General features: G+C 41.0%; 1 protein-coding gene across 4 annotated transcripts in view; it reads left to right on the forward strand.

Moving 5' to 3' along the window:
• wu:fj29h11 (protein NO VEIN) overlaps positions 1–14850 on the forward strand; it is a 45299-nt gene that overhangs the window by 1575 nt on the left and 28874 nt on the right. For 3 of the 4 annotated variants that reach the window (XM_035403393.1, XM_035403392.1, XM_035403395.1), the window contains 16 exons: positions 99–426; positions 987–1292; positions 4362–5015; positions 6166–6569; positions 6702–6830; positions 7177–7374; positions 7933–8073; positions 8237–8494; positions 10098–10281; positions 10914–11086; positions 11321–11449; positions 11614–11789; positions 12195–12364; positions 13098–13325; positions 13701–13807; positions 14264–14464. In XM_035403393.1, the coding sequence (XP_035259284.1) occupies positions 108–426; positions 987–1292; positions 4362–5015; positions 6166–6569; positions 6702–6830; positions 7177–7374; positions 7933–8073; positions 8237–8494; positions 10098–10281; positions 10914–11086; positions 11321–11449; positions 11614–11789; positions 12195–12364; positions 13098–13325; positions 13701–13807; positions 14264–14464 (3777 nt within the window). In that variant the 5' untranslated portion in view covers positions 99–107. Of the gene's footprint in view, positions 1–98; positions 427–986; positions 1293–1695; positions 2676–4361; positions 5016–6165; positions 6570–6701; positions 6831–7176; positions 7375–7932; positions 8074–8236; positions 8495–10097; positions 10282–10913; positions 11087–11320; positions 11450–11613; positions 11790–12194; positions 12365–13097; positions 13326–13700; positions 13808–14263; positions 14465–14850 lie in introns of those variants that run through there. The other variant, XM_035403396.1, reaches the window with a different exon arrangement.

Raw genomic sequence — 14850 nt, forward strand, 5'->3', positions numbered from 1 at the left:
GTTGATGCACTGGGTGATATTTGAGTGTAACATGATGTTTTTTCAATGCATAAAATGGTTGAAAATCAGCAACTCTTTTTCTCTCCTTTTCAAACCAGCACCCATCCATGGACAAGCTCAGGGAGGACATTTTGAACCTGTGCCAGCATTACCCACAGGGACTTCCATTACTGAAAATACCACTGCTTTATAGGGCAATGTATAAGAAACCACTGGACCTAGGTCCTGATGGGTTCCTGGAGGGATTTCTGGAAGCTATGGCTGATGACCTCACTTTGGAGTGCACCCAAGCAGGCGTGGCAGTTAGGCCTGCCCAGTTTCACCCACCCCACTGTGATTCAGCACAACCTTCCCCTCATCGGTATCATCCAGCTCAGGTGCCTGTTGAGGCTCCTCCAGTAGTCCCGACAAAAGATTGTAATAAAGGTAAGATCTGAAGAATAGGCTAATACAATATTATTATTTAATATTAAATATTTATATACAATATAAACAATGCAGTATTTCATCGCCATTTTAGTCCAAGTGGTCTGGTTTGCCTTTGAGAAACCATGAAGCGTCCTGGAATTAGTTTTTCTAAATTCTTCTCAGTTAGAGTAAATTAGGTCCTCTTCCATATGATTAAGGTGCAGCTACACTTGGCTGAAATCCAAACGCTTGCGGAGTGTACATATTTTATCACTAGTACCCTATAAGCATCAGTTTCTTTTTTAGTTGGTGTTCTCGTGAAGTAAATGGATGGCCAGGGAAATTGAAGTTCTGCTGAGTGTCTAAATTTATAGAGTCCACTTTAGCTTTTATAAGTTGTGTGTGACATAACTGAGTGATAGAGGAGCTGGTTCAAATGACAGTCATATCTCTACCTGTGCTGCTTATTTGACCTCAGTCAGGCACTGCTAGTGTAATCCAAGCATGGAAAATAATAGTGAACTGGCATAAGAAATGTTCAAACTGAACAACACATTGCTCTTGTTTTGCCTCAACAGAAGCTGTGCTGCAGCAGCTGCAAGTGGAGATTCTGTACTTGCTGCGCTGTACTCCAGGTGGTGTGGAACTGCCCAAGTTGTGCAGCAAGTACAGGAAGCTGTATGGACGGAAATTAACCCTCTCCCACTATGGCCTGGGAGGTCTGCAGGAGCTACTAGTGCTGTTGGGGGACCAGGTATGCATGGAGCATGTGAACAACAAGAATGTGCTGAAGGAGGCAAGCCAGAGGAACTGCAGCCAGCATCTGACTGATAACGGTCCGAGTGCTAGTGGGCCAGGCTGCAGTCCTTCTCCAAAGAAGATGGGTAATTTCATCTCATTTCCCTTGTACTCATTTAATAATCTGTGCATTATTTTTGTGTTAACTCAAGTCAAAAATGTGATTTTTTTTTCATGATGTGTGCAATATATTTTTGCCCTTATTTTTGGGGGTGAGACATATTCATGTACAGTAATCAAGAACAATTAATTGCAGGCTGAACTTCGAATTAATGCGTTGTAAAGGGCTGCTTGATTTAAAAGCAATTTGGTTATTATACATTTTGGATATTTTGTTGTGGTGTGGTTTGTGCTGAAGATGCATGGAGCCACTTGTGCTACATTAAACATGGGTACATGGATGTGCAGTCAAAATCACATTTTGTAATCGTTATATGATACATTAATCAATAACCAAGCAAAATAAGTGAATGTCCTTTACATTCACTTATTCACTTGAGTGGACATGCTGTTTCAGACCCTGTGTTTAGTAGTGACATACTTAATATTAAAAGGTGCTTTCCATTAATTATCAATTTATTTGGGGTTGGTATGGAGATAAATATTTAAGAAATGGGTTAGTACCACCATATCCTCTATATTGCTCATTATACTTTTCTATTTATCTAAAGCAGGCAGTAGCAGTATCTGTTACGTTGCACTTCCCAGGCGTGGCATACCAGGAAACGTATCTTCCGCTGCAGCGAGCAGTCCTCCTGCTGTTGCTAGGCAGTGCTGTTACGCAACAATGTTCTCTCATGGTGATGAGTCACAGAGCTGCCTTGGCAACAGCGAAGGCCAAACCGGGAAAGTGATACCTAAGGGCCCTCGCTTACAATATCGGCCTCAGTTCTCTGAGTTTCGGTTTCATTTCTTCAGAAACTCATTGTGAACTAGTAGTAGGCACTCATACAATAGCAGTTGAGTTACAGATTGCTTAATATGTGATCACAATTTGTATTTTAAAGGTCTCTGCCCTTTGACAGTGTCTTGACTAGAATAATATTATTTTAAAAACATGAACATGATATATGGAAATCCGTGCACCACGATGCCAATTGCTTACTGTTCACGTATTATGCCTGAATAAATCTTATACTGAAAATGTAAACACTGTGTTATACAAGCAAAAGTTTTATTATTATTGTTATTATTATTATTTTTTTTTACATTTTACTGGCAACATGTAGGTCTTACTGAATGACTGTGCTGGCACTTGCTTTTTTGGGGAAAAGGAGAGCCATGGCTTTCATTAGTTTCACTTTTCATTCAGCCAGGGGTGGTTGACTGTTGAGAAACAGACTTTATCCCAGTGCTGAGGTATAAATAGTGCAGGAACCATCCTCTCTCACTAAAACAATATAGCTTTTGCCAGAGACAGTCATCAGACATTCAAGACATGGCGTTATTATTGAAGGATATCAGTCTTGGTAAGTCAAGTGCTGAAGTTAGCTTTCAAATTGTATTTTAAGGGTCATTGTTGCATAGATGTAGTTATTAATATATAACAATCATGGTTTTTAATGGCTGCGGCTTTTTACTTAAATTTTTAGTGTTTGTTTTAATCAAAGGTGTTCTAACACTGGTCCTGGAGTTAACTGCTTGATCAACTGCTTTACCTTTACTTAAATGTTCACTGACAACAAAAGCCAGAAAACTCTGTGTCTCCGTGGGACTTTTGGACTCGTGGTTATATGATAGTTAGCTGATCACTTAAATATTTGTGTTGTGATTTGTTGGGTGATGTGGGTGTGGTTGTGTTTCTGTTTTCAAAGATATGTCTTTCTGCGTAATTTGATTGTTGGCTTGAACATAACTATACTTACTAATTCATTACAATATTGAATTATAGCCTACATAAGTTAATTGATTTTGGACTTGTCATTAAGTTTGGATTAGATCAGTAATGTATTGCTTAGTAATGTGTGTATGTGTGTGTTACTTTTAAGGGGAGGTATCACAGGTACCTCCAATCAAAATTTTGTTTTATTGTTGAATTGTTAAAAACCCCTATGTATATGCGTTTTGCTATTTCTCTGCAAAAAAAAAAAAAAAAAGAAAATACCCCAAATAGAAATGATAAAATAGATATTTTAAAAAGCTTCTGTAAATTACCAGCTATTTCCATTAATATGCACAATGTTAAATTTGGTAGCTATATCTATAAGCTAATTTGGAAAAAATGTTTTTCAAACAGGAAATATCTAATTTAGAGAACATGGCTATTGAGGTTTTCATCATTAGAAAGTCATGTGTTGTCCACTTGTGTGACAAGTACTGTGATATTAATTCATTTATTTTCTATAAACACAATCTGAAATAACATATAATGCATCGAATAGTCTATTAACAGATAGATAACACACTGTCTGCAATTCATATTGGCAAGCCGAGGGGAAAATACTGATTTTGCATTCAAACCGATCACAACACCAAAAAAGACTTAACACCCTTAACCAATCAGTATGTAGTTTACTTCTTATATTTGAGGAATCATTGTAATGATTCCAAAGGAAATACCCACACATCTCCAAGTTAGCTATATGCTCCAGAAAATACACTTTTGAATGATATGCAATTCAGCAGAGTCAGTCCTACAGCGTTTCTGACACATATTTATGGGTATTTTATTTTTGGTGTATTTGGCACTGTTGATACAGTTGTAGTACAGGCTAAATATAAATATCTCAAAATGTACTATCAAGCCTTTTCACCTGTGGTGCCTCCCCTTAACACTTACAGAAAATAAAACTTTTGAATGCAATCCACTTAAGATTATCTGCTTATATAAGTACATACATCAAATAATGAAATATTAAGTGTTTATAGACAGGTTTATACAGTTTAAAGCATTTTTAATAATGAAAAAACTGGTTTAAGCAGGTGTGTCCAAACTTTTGACTGGTACTGTATATAATTTGAAAAAATTAAATATTCTGCATCACTACTAATGATTTATTTTTTGTATGTGTTACTATTGCATAGAATGCTGTTGTCTGGCATTGCTATCGCATAGAATAGCATTGAATGTTGTTGTCTACATTTCCACATCCACCGAAGAACAGTGCACCACTGGTTCTCTAGTGTGTTACTTAAAAGCTGTTTTTTTTCTTCAGGTAAAAAAGTGGAGAAGGCATCCCTGGAGGTTCTGGAGCTGTTGAAACAGCACCCAGAGGGTATTCCAATAAAGAACTTAGCCAATGCCTTCAACAAGAAATATCAGAAAAAACTAAAAATATCCAAGCTTGGATTCTCCTCTGTGGCCCTGTTTGTGGAATCCCTTGGGGATGAGGTGCTTATTGATCAGGAAGTAGTTTTTCACAGATCGCACATACCTCCCGGTGGGAGAACCAGGACTCCGGAGCTTCCTAAGCCGCCCTGTGGCGTTCCTGTTGGCGCTCTTGTTGGCTTTCCTGTTATCGCTCCTGTTGGATCAGTGCAGGTTGGTAACGGCTCTGCAGTGCTTTCGTCCAGCGGCAGGCCCTCCCTACTCTCAAAATCTGTTGAAGACAAGAAGGAGCTGACGGACACAGAGCTTTGGAACAATGTCACAGAAGTTTGCAAGATCTACCCGCCTGCCCGCATGTCTGTGGAACAGCTGCAGAACGGTTACTTCTTACACTTCCACACCCCCCTCCCACTGGAGCGGTACAAGTCCCTCTATGACAACCACACCTGGATCCAGAAGCAGATGGCAGCTGCCCCGGCAAACACTTGCGGTCCGATGGTGTGCCCAGGGCTACCTGCGCTGCGAGCAGAGTCTCCTGCAGGTAAGGATGAGCTGACCTCATCCTACATTACTGTGAACAAGGTTGTATTTACAGTTGCAGTGCAGTGATACTGAATTGCATGTAAGACCCTGACTTATTTACAACCCAACTTTCACAAGTTTGTATATGCCTTCCGCTTCTGCATCGCGTCAACTGAAAAAGAGAACAGTGTATTTAAAACTATCCTAAAATTGTCAAAAAAAAGTCCTTTATGATTCTTGGCTAGAAATTTCAATAGCTGGTATAGAAAGCCTAGTGATGCTGGTTCATTTAGGTATGTCTGTAGTGTACTGTCTGCTGATAAAAGAAGACACTCCCACCCTCCTACCCATATAGCCAGTTGCTTAGCCGGTTCATTTAGGAATTTCGGTGATGTCACCCTATCACATTTTTCATCCATCAGTAGGCAGTGATCAAGTTGTAACCATTTAAGAAATGGTTTATATGGGGAGGAGGGAAGGAGTGACTTTCTATCAACCCATGTCTGGTTGACATGACTTGAGAAAAGGCAAAAGTGACAGCATGTTTTTGTGCCACTAGAGGGCATACTGCAAACACAAGAAATTTACCAAATATGAGAAGTGCATTTTAGCTCTTATTGTTGTTCATTTTCTTAGTGTATTCCGTTATCCAGGGTGACTTGAATAGACTCTTAAAGCTTGATATATTTACACATGTTGAAGCACTTTGAAGCTGTCAGTTAATTAGAATTTTATTTATTTATTTATTTATTTTTTTATTTTTTTATTTTTTTATTTTTTTATTTTTTTATTTTTTTATTTATTTATTACAAAGCACGTCTTATTCCTAAAAAAATTAATGAGTTATAACAGCATACTGCTGAATGAATTTGAACCATTTCTGGCTGGTAAAATATGAATTTGTGTGCAAATAGTATGCATTTCATTGAGAAACAATCAAACTGGCACTGTTCCTATTGGCTGTGGCCTCTCTGGTGGCTTTTCAAAAACAAACTCAAAATTTGTCGCAATTAGTGGATAACGTTATCTCTAGTAATTAAATACGATTTATGTATCTTATCTCATCTTTAGGAAGCTTTCTGTTTGGATGTTTCATTCATACATTTTTGTAATAGAATATTATACACAGCTATTAAGCCATGGTAATGTCTTGGTACCTCATCTTGCAGGTGCCCAGAATGGGAAGGTGCAGTTAGCAGGGGTGACCAACGGGGACGTGAATGCAGTGGTGGGGGCTCCAGTGGGACCCCTGGTGCCAGCCGCCCTAACCCCAGCACTCCCAAGGGGCCTTTCCGGGGCTGACTTTCCCGCCCTGGGGACCAAACTGTCCAAGGGCGAGGAGAAGAAGCTGAAGCAGAGCCCAGCGGGAAATGCGCCACTGTTCCGCGAGGGTTACTACGCTCAGGTGAGGGAAACGCACCGCGCCGCCATGCAGGATGCGGACGTGCTGGAGAGCGAGGCCGAGTCCAGAGACTGGCGGAAGAGTAGGGTCAGCGTGGAGGAGGCAAACAGCCTGGCTGAGAACGTCATCCGGGCCATCGCAGCCGATGGAGAGCAGGTCACCGTTGAGAAGGTGGGTGGCCTGGCTTGTGTCTCTGATAGTTGTAGTTGTCCGGCTGTAACCGTAACTGGGTGTCTGCTTAAACTGAACGGTCGGCCTGTTTTCTAAATGTGGTCATCTGACCTTTGTGCTTCTGCTGCTCAGGTGTGTTCCAGGCTCTGTCGGATTAAGAAAGTCCAGTCTCTGCAGTCGGTTGGTATTGACCCCAGACGGCAGCTTTCAGCTATTAAGGACTTTCTGCGCACGATTAAAGAAGTCAACCTCTACATTCAGGTGAGCATCCATTCTTTCATCTGGTCTCATATTGGTAAGGTGTTGAGCTTTCCATAATATTCTGTAAAACAAAACATTGAAGCTGGGCTGGAATTTAGCTGATTGTCTTTTTTGTTTCATTAACTGCATCAGGACTTGCACATAATGAACTGCGGAGATGTTAGTCAATTTACTGAGGAGGAATTTGTAACACTGTTTGGCTTACAGCAGTTTAAAGTCAGAATTTAGCGCTCACTGACCAATACCTTGTTCTGAGTTCAGATATGTGTGTGTGTGTGTGTGTGTGTGTGTGTGTGTGTACGTGTGTGTGTGTGTTTGTTCTCCTTTTGTCTGTCTCTCGGGGCAGTCTGTAGAGGCTGTGCAGACAGTTTGTACCCTTTATGAACTCGGGCAATGCCTGGCAAGCCTGAAGAACATGAAGAGATTTGAGGAGCTTAACCTTGGGCCCCTCTGCAAAATACCGCTTGTACACAAGATGTTTCAAGTCGACTGCAACACAAAGGATGATGACATTACCCAGATTGAAACGGTGGACATTATAAGGGTAAGATATAAATTGGTTCTGGCTTCACAGGGTACAAAGTGGCTTCATATTTTATAATTAAATAATTTATTAAATATCTCTCTTGTGGTACCATACCCTGGTATATTATGCAACATAAAACATTTGCTGTGCTGTTATAATTGGTTAGCATCAAGAAGTTTAACAGTAAGTTCATTTTTCCATTCAATGTTTCTTACTCCTTTGTGTCTCTGATATGTCTGTGCCCTTCAATAATCATCACTTTAGATCGCACTTGCTTTGCTAGCTGTCAGTGTCCTAAGATGATCCTGAATGACTGTACAAAGACTTTGAGTGAAATGGTTCTCTCTTTTCTTTGTGGAGAAAAGAGGGCACATCTACACCTACATGAATCATTTCATGTCTCAACTTAAAAACCATGAAGGTCTCTTATTCTATAAACCTTTCTCGAAATCTTTTATCTTCTTGCCACATATAATCCTTCCTGTTCTGATAAAATCACTCTCATCAATTCAGTTTTTTTAGTTGTATGCCACTGCTCATTGTTGTTCATATCATTCTTTAAAAAATAAAACACAGAGTCTGCGAGATTACAAGAGGAAGCAGAGAGCAGAGAGAGTTGACCTGGCAGACTTCCTGAAGTATTTGGCTGACCAGTACAACTGTGAATCGCCCTACAACCTTGGGGTCAGGATAAACAGTATTGGATTAGCTATTTCAGTAAGTACATCAGTGCAGAATACAATTAAATGTGCTTGTACACAGGCTATAACCTTACCATTTTTAACAGCCTCAAATGGCCTAACCTTTAAATTGTGCCTGCTCAGAGTCAGTCCCCTGTCTTCCTGTGGTGGCTGCTATTGTTTGTTCCTGGTTTTTACAGACCTTGCATAAGGCAGTGAGGTCAGAGCACACTGCTATGGACAAGGCCAAAGATATCATCCAGATGGAGATTGAGGAAGAGGTGAAGAGCAAAATGATGAAGATCAAAAGGAGCATTCTGGAAGCGGCACAGGGCCCTGCCCCCTCCTCTGCTGCCAGTGTGGACTTGAGACGGAAGTATGCCTCCCTGACTGCAGCGGAGGTCGTAATGGAGGTCTTCACTCATGCTGAAGAAGTCTTCAGCACCCGGTTGGCCAAGGTACCACTATGTGATATGTGGTTTAGAAAGGCTGGGTTCTGAAACTGTAGGAAGATTTCTGATAGATTCTGATAGATCTGAACTATTTCTCCCCTGCTCCTGTTTTTGTGTGAGAATCATGTTTCTTCGCTGCAGTTTTACTTATTTCTGGAATTGTATCCTCTTGCCATGGTTTTTATTGCTTTCTTCTGTGTGATATTTTTGTGCAAAAATGTTTGTAATAAATCCTTTAGGATGCAGTGAAGGACGAGAAGCTTTAATTGTCCAAGTCTAATTAAGCTATTAGAATGTCCTGGTTTCTGTGCTCCTTAATATATTGTCCTGCTCAAATAATCTTATCCCAGGGCTATTACTGCACTGTTTTTTTGAGATTATGTTTGTGGATGGCATGTCTTTGCATGTGTGTTTATATATATATATATATATATATATATATATATATATATATATATATACACACTCACCGACCACTTCATTAGGTACACCTGTTCAACTGCAAACTGCACCCGTTAACACAAATATCTAATCAGCCAATCACGTGGCAGCAACTCAGTGCATTTAGGCATGTAGACATGGTCAAGACGATCTGCTGAAGTTCAAACCAAGCATCAGAATGGGGAAGAAAGGTGATTTAAGTGAATTTGAAGGTGGCATGGTTGTTGGTGCCAGATGGGCTGGTTTGAGTATTTCAGAAACTGCTAATCTACTGGGATTGTCACGCACAACCATCTCTAGGGTTTACAGAGAATGGTCCGAAAAATATCCAGTGAGCGGCAGTTCTCTGGGCGAAAATGCCTTGTTGATGGCAGAGGTCAGAGGAGAATGGCCAGACTGGTTCAAGCTGATAGAAAGGCAACAGTAACTCAAATAACCACTCGTTACAACCGAGGTATGCAGAAGAGCATCTCTGAATGCACACCACGTCAAACCTATATATATATATATATATATATATATATATACACACTCACCGGCCACTTTATTAGGCACTCCTTGCTAGTACCAGGTTGTCTTCTGTTGCTATAGCCCATCTGCTTCAAGGTTTGACGTGTTGTTCACCCAGAGAACTGCCGCTCACTGGATATTTTCTCTTTTTCGGACCATTCTCTGTAAACCCTAGAGATGGTTGTGCGTGACAATCCACCAACAACCATGCCATGTTCAAAGTCACTTAAATCACCTTTCTTCCCCATTCTGATGCTTGGTTTGAACTTCAGCAGATCGTCTTGACCATGTCTACATGCCTAAGTGCATTGAGTTGCTGCCATGTGATTGGCTGATTAGATATTTGCGTTAACGAGCAGTTGTACAGGTGTACCTAATAAAGTGGCCGGTGAGTGTATATATATATATATATATATATATATATATATATATATACACTCATCTCAACAGTAGTTGGCCATATTATGATTTCTTCCATGGTTGCCATACATCAAAAATGACTTTCATCTTGCATAAAGATAAAAGATCCTCACAAAAGCCAGCCATTGACTTTCTACATACTGCCGCGCCTTTCTGATGTCTGTGATTTATTAAGTCATGTATACTGCATGTTAAATGTTATTTTTATAGTTTCCCTGCTCCTTTGTGTCACCTCCAGCATGTTCGGGAGTTCCTAACACGTGTGACAGGGGACCGGCTGGCCACCGCCCTGTTCCAGTTAGCCATCTGTGGTGGTTCTCTGGAGGTACCTCAGGACTTGGTGGCAAAGGAAAAAGCTCACAAGCCAACCCAGGAAAAAAATAAAGGGGAGCAAAAATGCACCGCACCGCCCCCCAGTGAGGGTATGTGTACTATTCAAGTTGCCATATTGGAAACATGTTCAAGAGGGGATTTATTGATTTCCTTCCTGGTGTCCTAACAAATTAAGGCAGAATTATTGTATGTGGAAGTATGTTCTTTTGTGGGCCTGGTAAGTAAATGGTATGCACTTATTGTGCGTCGCTATGGTTAAAAGCGTCTGCCAAATAAGTGTAATGTAATGTAACATGGCCTGCTGTAATAGAGGCACATCCACACAAACACCCACAGGGGCATTTACAGATTAGTTGTGGGAATTGGACCTTCCCCATAGACTTTATGTTCTCCTTAAATGTTCTGGACTTTATCTCGACTGAAACAGTTCATTATTAGCTGATCAAATGAACAGGTGAATAGGGCTTTTAAAAACCTGGATGTGTCTGGACTCCCTTTGCACCTTAGTCTGCCTCTTGTAGCAATAGAGGAGGTATTTCCTAAAACAGTCAACTAGATGAAATGCGGCAGTACATGCTGTACTGTTTGAATTTGAATATATATTATATGTTACAGGACAGAACATGTCTTCCATTGAACATTTTGGCCTGTTTCGGTAAAAGAAATGTAACGAGACCAGTAGTAACTGAAGTGAATGAGCGATTGTCTTTTCATGCCTTAGCTGCTGTAAAGCAGTACCTCCAGGACAGCATGGCCAGCGTTATTGGCGTGCTCTCCCTGCCCTACATGTCCGGACTGGAGAAGAAGGTGTCTGAGCACTTCCGGGTCAGCCAGTTCAGCCAGCTGGAGCAGGGGAACTTCTTGGAGTTCCTGGTGAAACCAGGAATCAGTCCGGTAAGAACCTTGCTCCAGCACTCTTCATTTCTTACACGTTTCATCCTGTCTGACCTTGTCTCACTAAAATATATTCATTTTTCTTCTTTTGTATGTATAATTCTTGAGTCTTCTTTGAGTAAATATTTACATGTATTTAATGGAGAAAATGTATGTAAAATACGTAAGAATAAATGAAAAATAACGGAGGGCTAAGGTCGTGTGGGTGTGCTGATCTGGTCTCTTTGTTTGCAGATCCTGCAGGAAGCTGGAGGGGGCACTCTCGCTCTGGGCAGTCAGGACTCCCAGGCCTGTGGCTTCAGGCCCAGTCGGCAGGATGTGTTTGAGTTCATCAAACAGTGCGGGGTCGAGGGCCAAGACAGAGTGAGTGGAAAAATGACGTCAGGCTTAGTCAAACTGTCCCAGTCCCACTGTGGAATTTCTAGCCTGTTCTGACGCAAGCCGATCATAATGTCAGAGGGGAGGAGAAATTAACTTCGTGTGATATGAGCCAATCGTGACCATTCCTTGTCATTTTGGTTTGGTAGGTCCCCTTCATTGAATCTGCCTTGCGGAGTCACTACAGGATTAGGGACAGTCGGGAGCTGGGCTTTGGTGCCCTCTCCACCCTTGTGGGCCATGTCGTGCGGCAGAAGCAGCTGAATGCCCCCTTCAGCACCAGCCTGGTACGCTACGAGTCTCCACTGTTCGTCAAAGACTCCAGGTGAATATCCCCAATTGTCAGGTGTTTGTGGGTCTGTCCTCTATACAAATGTTAGATACACAGTATGGAAGCATTCATCACTAGCCGGGGGTATTGTCCGATTTATTAGATTTATTTTCATAGCAGGAACCATTCAGTCTTATTTAGTCTACCTTTCTGAGCATATTAAAGATGGGTATTTTCTGAAGCTGAAGCAGGATGAGTACCTGCTCATTTTTACCTGCATCCTGGGTTTCCCACTTGTTTGTATAACCTCTGCACCTCACGGATGTAACATTTAAATGAAACTCCCCATATCTTTGAGCCAGCAAATCCATTCACTGTACAATAGGATATGGGCACCTGTGCTCTGCAGTGTTAACGCATTGCACTTTCCTCTGGTTTCTCATTTTCCCGGGGTCTCAGGGGCTCTGTGGATGAGAAGGTTGGCCTGCTGGGGCCAGTGACTCGTGAAGATGCCGTGGCCAGCTTGGTGTCTGCTCCTCTGCTGGAGGACCTCGCTGAGTGGGCTGAGTGGGAGTTGGTGTTCGAACGCCAGCACGGCCCATTGAAAGACTTCATGGAGAGGCACTGTGGTAAGAGATGACTCTCTTATATATATATATATAACAGCCAGGCACAGAGATCTCGGCATATTCTGAACTCACTCCTCCCTGTTTAACTAGAAAATAAATTAGCATTGAGACCAAAGTGCCAAACTCCAAACATACATACTCCTTTCTTTTCATTGTATCATGAACAATATTTTGTAATAAGATGTAGTTTATGTGCAAAATGCTAACTAGGTGACCTAAAACAAGGAATAACTTTCTGGGTGCACAAAATGTAAATTTTGGTTACACTGGCTGACAAATCTTTGTTTTAAGAAATGTAACAGCCAATTTATTTCCATCTATGTGAAGTCATGAATTCATTACACTATGAGTGCAAATCCACAAGCATACGCGCATATGCACACACTCACATACACACACACGGACAAACATAACATAAATATATTTAATTTGTGTAACTGGTTGCATTATTAGTATATAGTAAATTAAATATTCTTGCTTGTACTCGTATTTGAAGATGGAAATGTAGTGCTGTTGCTAAGGTTGAGGCTTTGTGAAATTGTTTCATCAATACTATACATCTACATACTGTACATATATAAATAATGCTTTATATATTGTCAGTATGGATAAGCTAGATAAAACTTGTGTAGGTATTGGCAGTTTTTTAATTGAATGGCTACAGGAAATGAATATTGTAATCCCCTTTTCCATTTCCTTTCTTGAGGAAAGTATGTGGCTGTGTCTATTCCAGGTGCTCAGTCAGACCTTGCCGCACTGGAGGTAAGGCCTGGTGTGTTGCTAAGGATCAGCACTTCCAGCAATGATAAGCTGTTCTCAGAGGCAGCGCAGGATTTGGACCCTGTCGGTACCGCAGGGCACTTGGTCTCCATTGTGGTGGCTGATGGGATAGCCAACGCTCCAGCAGCTCTGCTGGCCAATCACATGGAGAGCTCACTGGCACCAGCTGTCACTCAAGAAGGTGGGCTTGGAGGAAAGCTTTTTTGTAAATTTCATTGCTTTTCACATTCTGAGTAATATTATAATTGTAATGAACTATAGAGGTGATTATTAATTTTGGATTAATTTCTGCATGGTTATTGTCAGGTCAGCTTAAAAAGTTTTCTTAAAGGCCTTGCTCAAGTTAAGAATTGATGTTTTGATACTGGTAAATGACTTGATATACAAATTCCTAGAATTCTTTGAGTGAATGGATCGCATTGTATATTATTTGTTATTAATATTAATTGTCAAAATCAACATATATATTTGCTCATAGTACCTCATAACAAATCATTTTTTATTTTGTTTATAACCCCCTATTAATACATATAAATGTTTAAATGTTTCTCATTAGATCTATCAGTGACTGAAGATCCAGCGCGTTATACCAGGGTGGCAAAGTTCATCCTTGACTGTCTGATCAGAATACCAGCACGGATTTGCAAAGCCTTTTTACAGCAGGTATGCAGTGGACCTACTATTTCATTTCTGTGCTACATGCAGTGATGGGGTCAGCCTTTGATTTGGTGGTGTTGTATTGGTCACAGGTGGGTTTCATATGAAAGCAGCTGGTATATTGACAAGTGGATCTGTTCCTGTCAGTTCCTGAGTGATTCCAGCGGCTCTGTTTACTGTTCAGCCATTACTCTCTTCACAGTGTTTTCTTCTGGTAGTTTTTGTTTTTCAGCACAAGTTTTTTTCCTTTAGTTTTATGTCAGCATCTCAACAGAAAATCGTGATTGTTTGGTTTTCCTATCTTCGATTTAATCTGTACTGCAGTGTTGGGCAACATCTTCATGTTGAACTTGTATCCACATGGAGTCCATTAATTTGACTGCTCACATGGCTTGCTGATTTGTAGCAGAATGATGGCTAAATGCTTTTTGTGCACATGTGTGTTGTCATCCTTTATTCCAGGTGTTCCTGGAGCCCCTCTCCAGAGTGCTGGGGCAGGCCAAATCTAAGGCTGTCCTTCTGCAAACGGCAAAGTCGGACACCCGCTACTTAAACCAACTCCACCATCTGGGCCTGCTGTTGGGCATGACAGAGTGGGTGAAGGACTTCCAGACCAAGCTGAGCCCGCCAAAGCTGCCTGCGGTTCCATCGCTGATCAAGAAGGTATGCGGGAGCACCTGAGGGTTAAGCAGCCTCTGTCACGAATTGAGTGTATTTGCCAAGAAAATGCATCATCTGTCACCCCTTTGTTCCAAATTGAAACTGAACTGCTGACACCAGCTGTTCGTTTCTAAATCAGTTTCTCCTTACATTTTTCTTTCTCTGTCTAAATAAACTGAAAACATGAATCTTCTGGCATCAGTTTATTCAGAAACAAATCTATGGAGCCTGCAGCGAAGGAGAGTATAATTTGTTCTGATCTGAACAAAGAGAATGAAATGAACTTTTTCAGTTTTGTTGTTATGTGATCAAGAACAAAAAGCATGATGTGAACTTTGACAGTGAGGTACCGTCACAGACTCTCTTCACCAAGCTAATGGGCACTGAAA

Source organism: Anguilla anguilla, chromosome 2 (assembly GCF_013347855.1).
Source record: "Anguilla anguilla isolate fAngAng1 chromosome 2, fAngAng1.pri, whole genome shotgun sequence".
In the NCBI taxonomy this organism is placed as follows: Eukaryota; Metazoa; Chordata; class Actinopteri; order Anguilliformes; family Anguillidae; genus Anguilla; species Anguilla anguilla.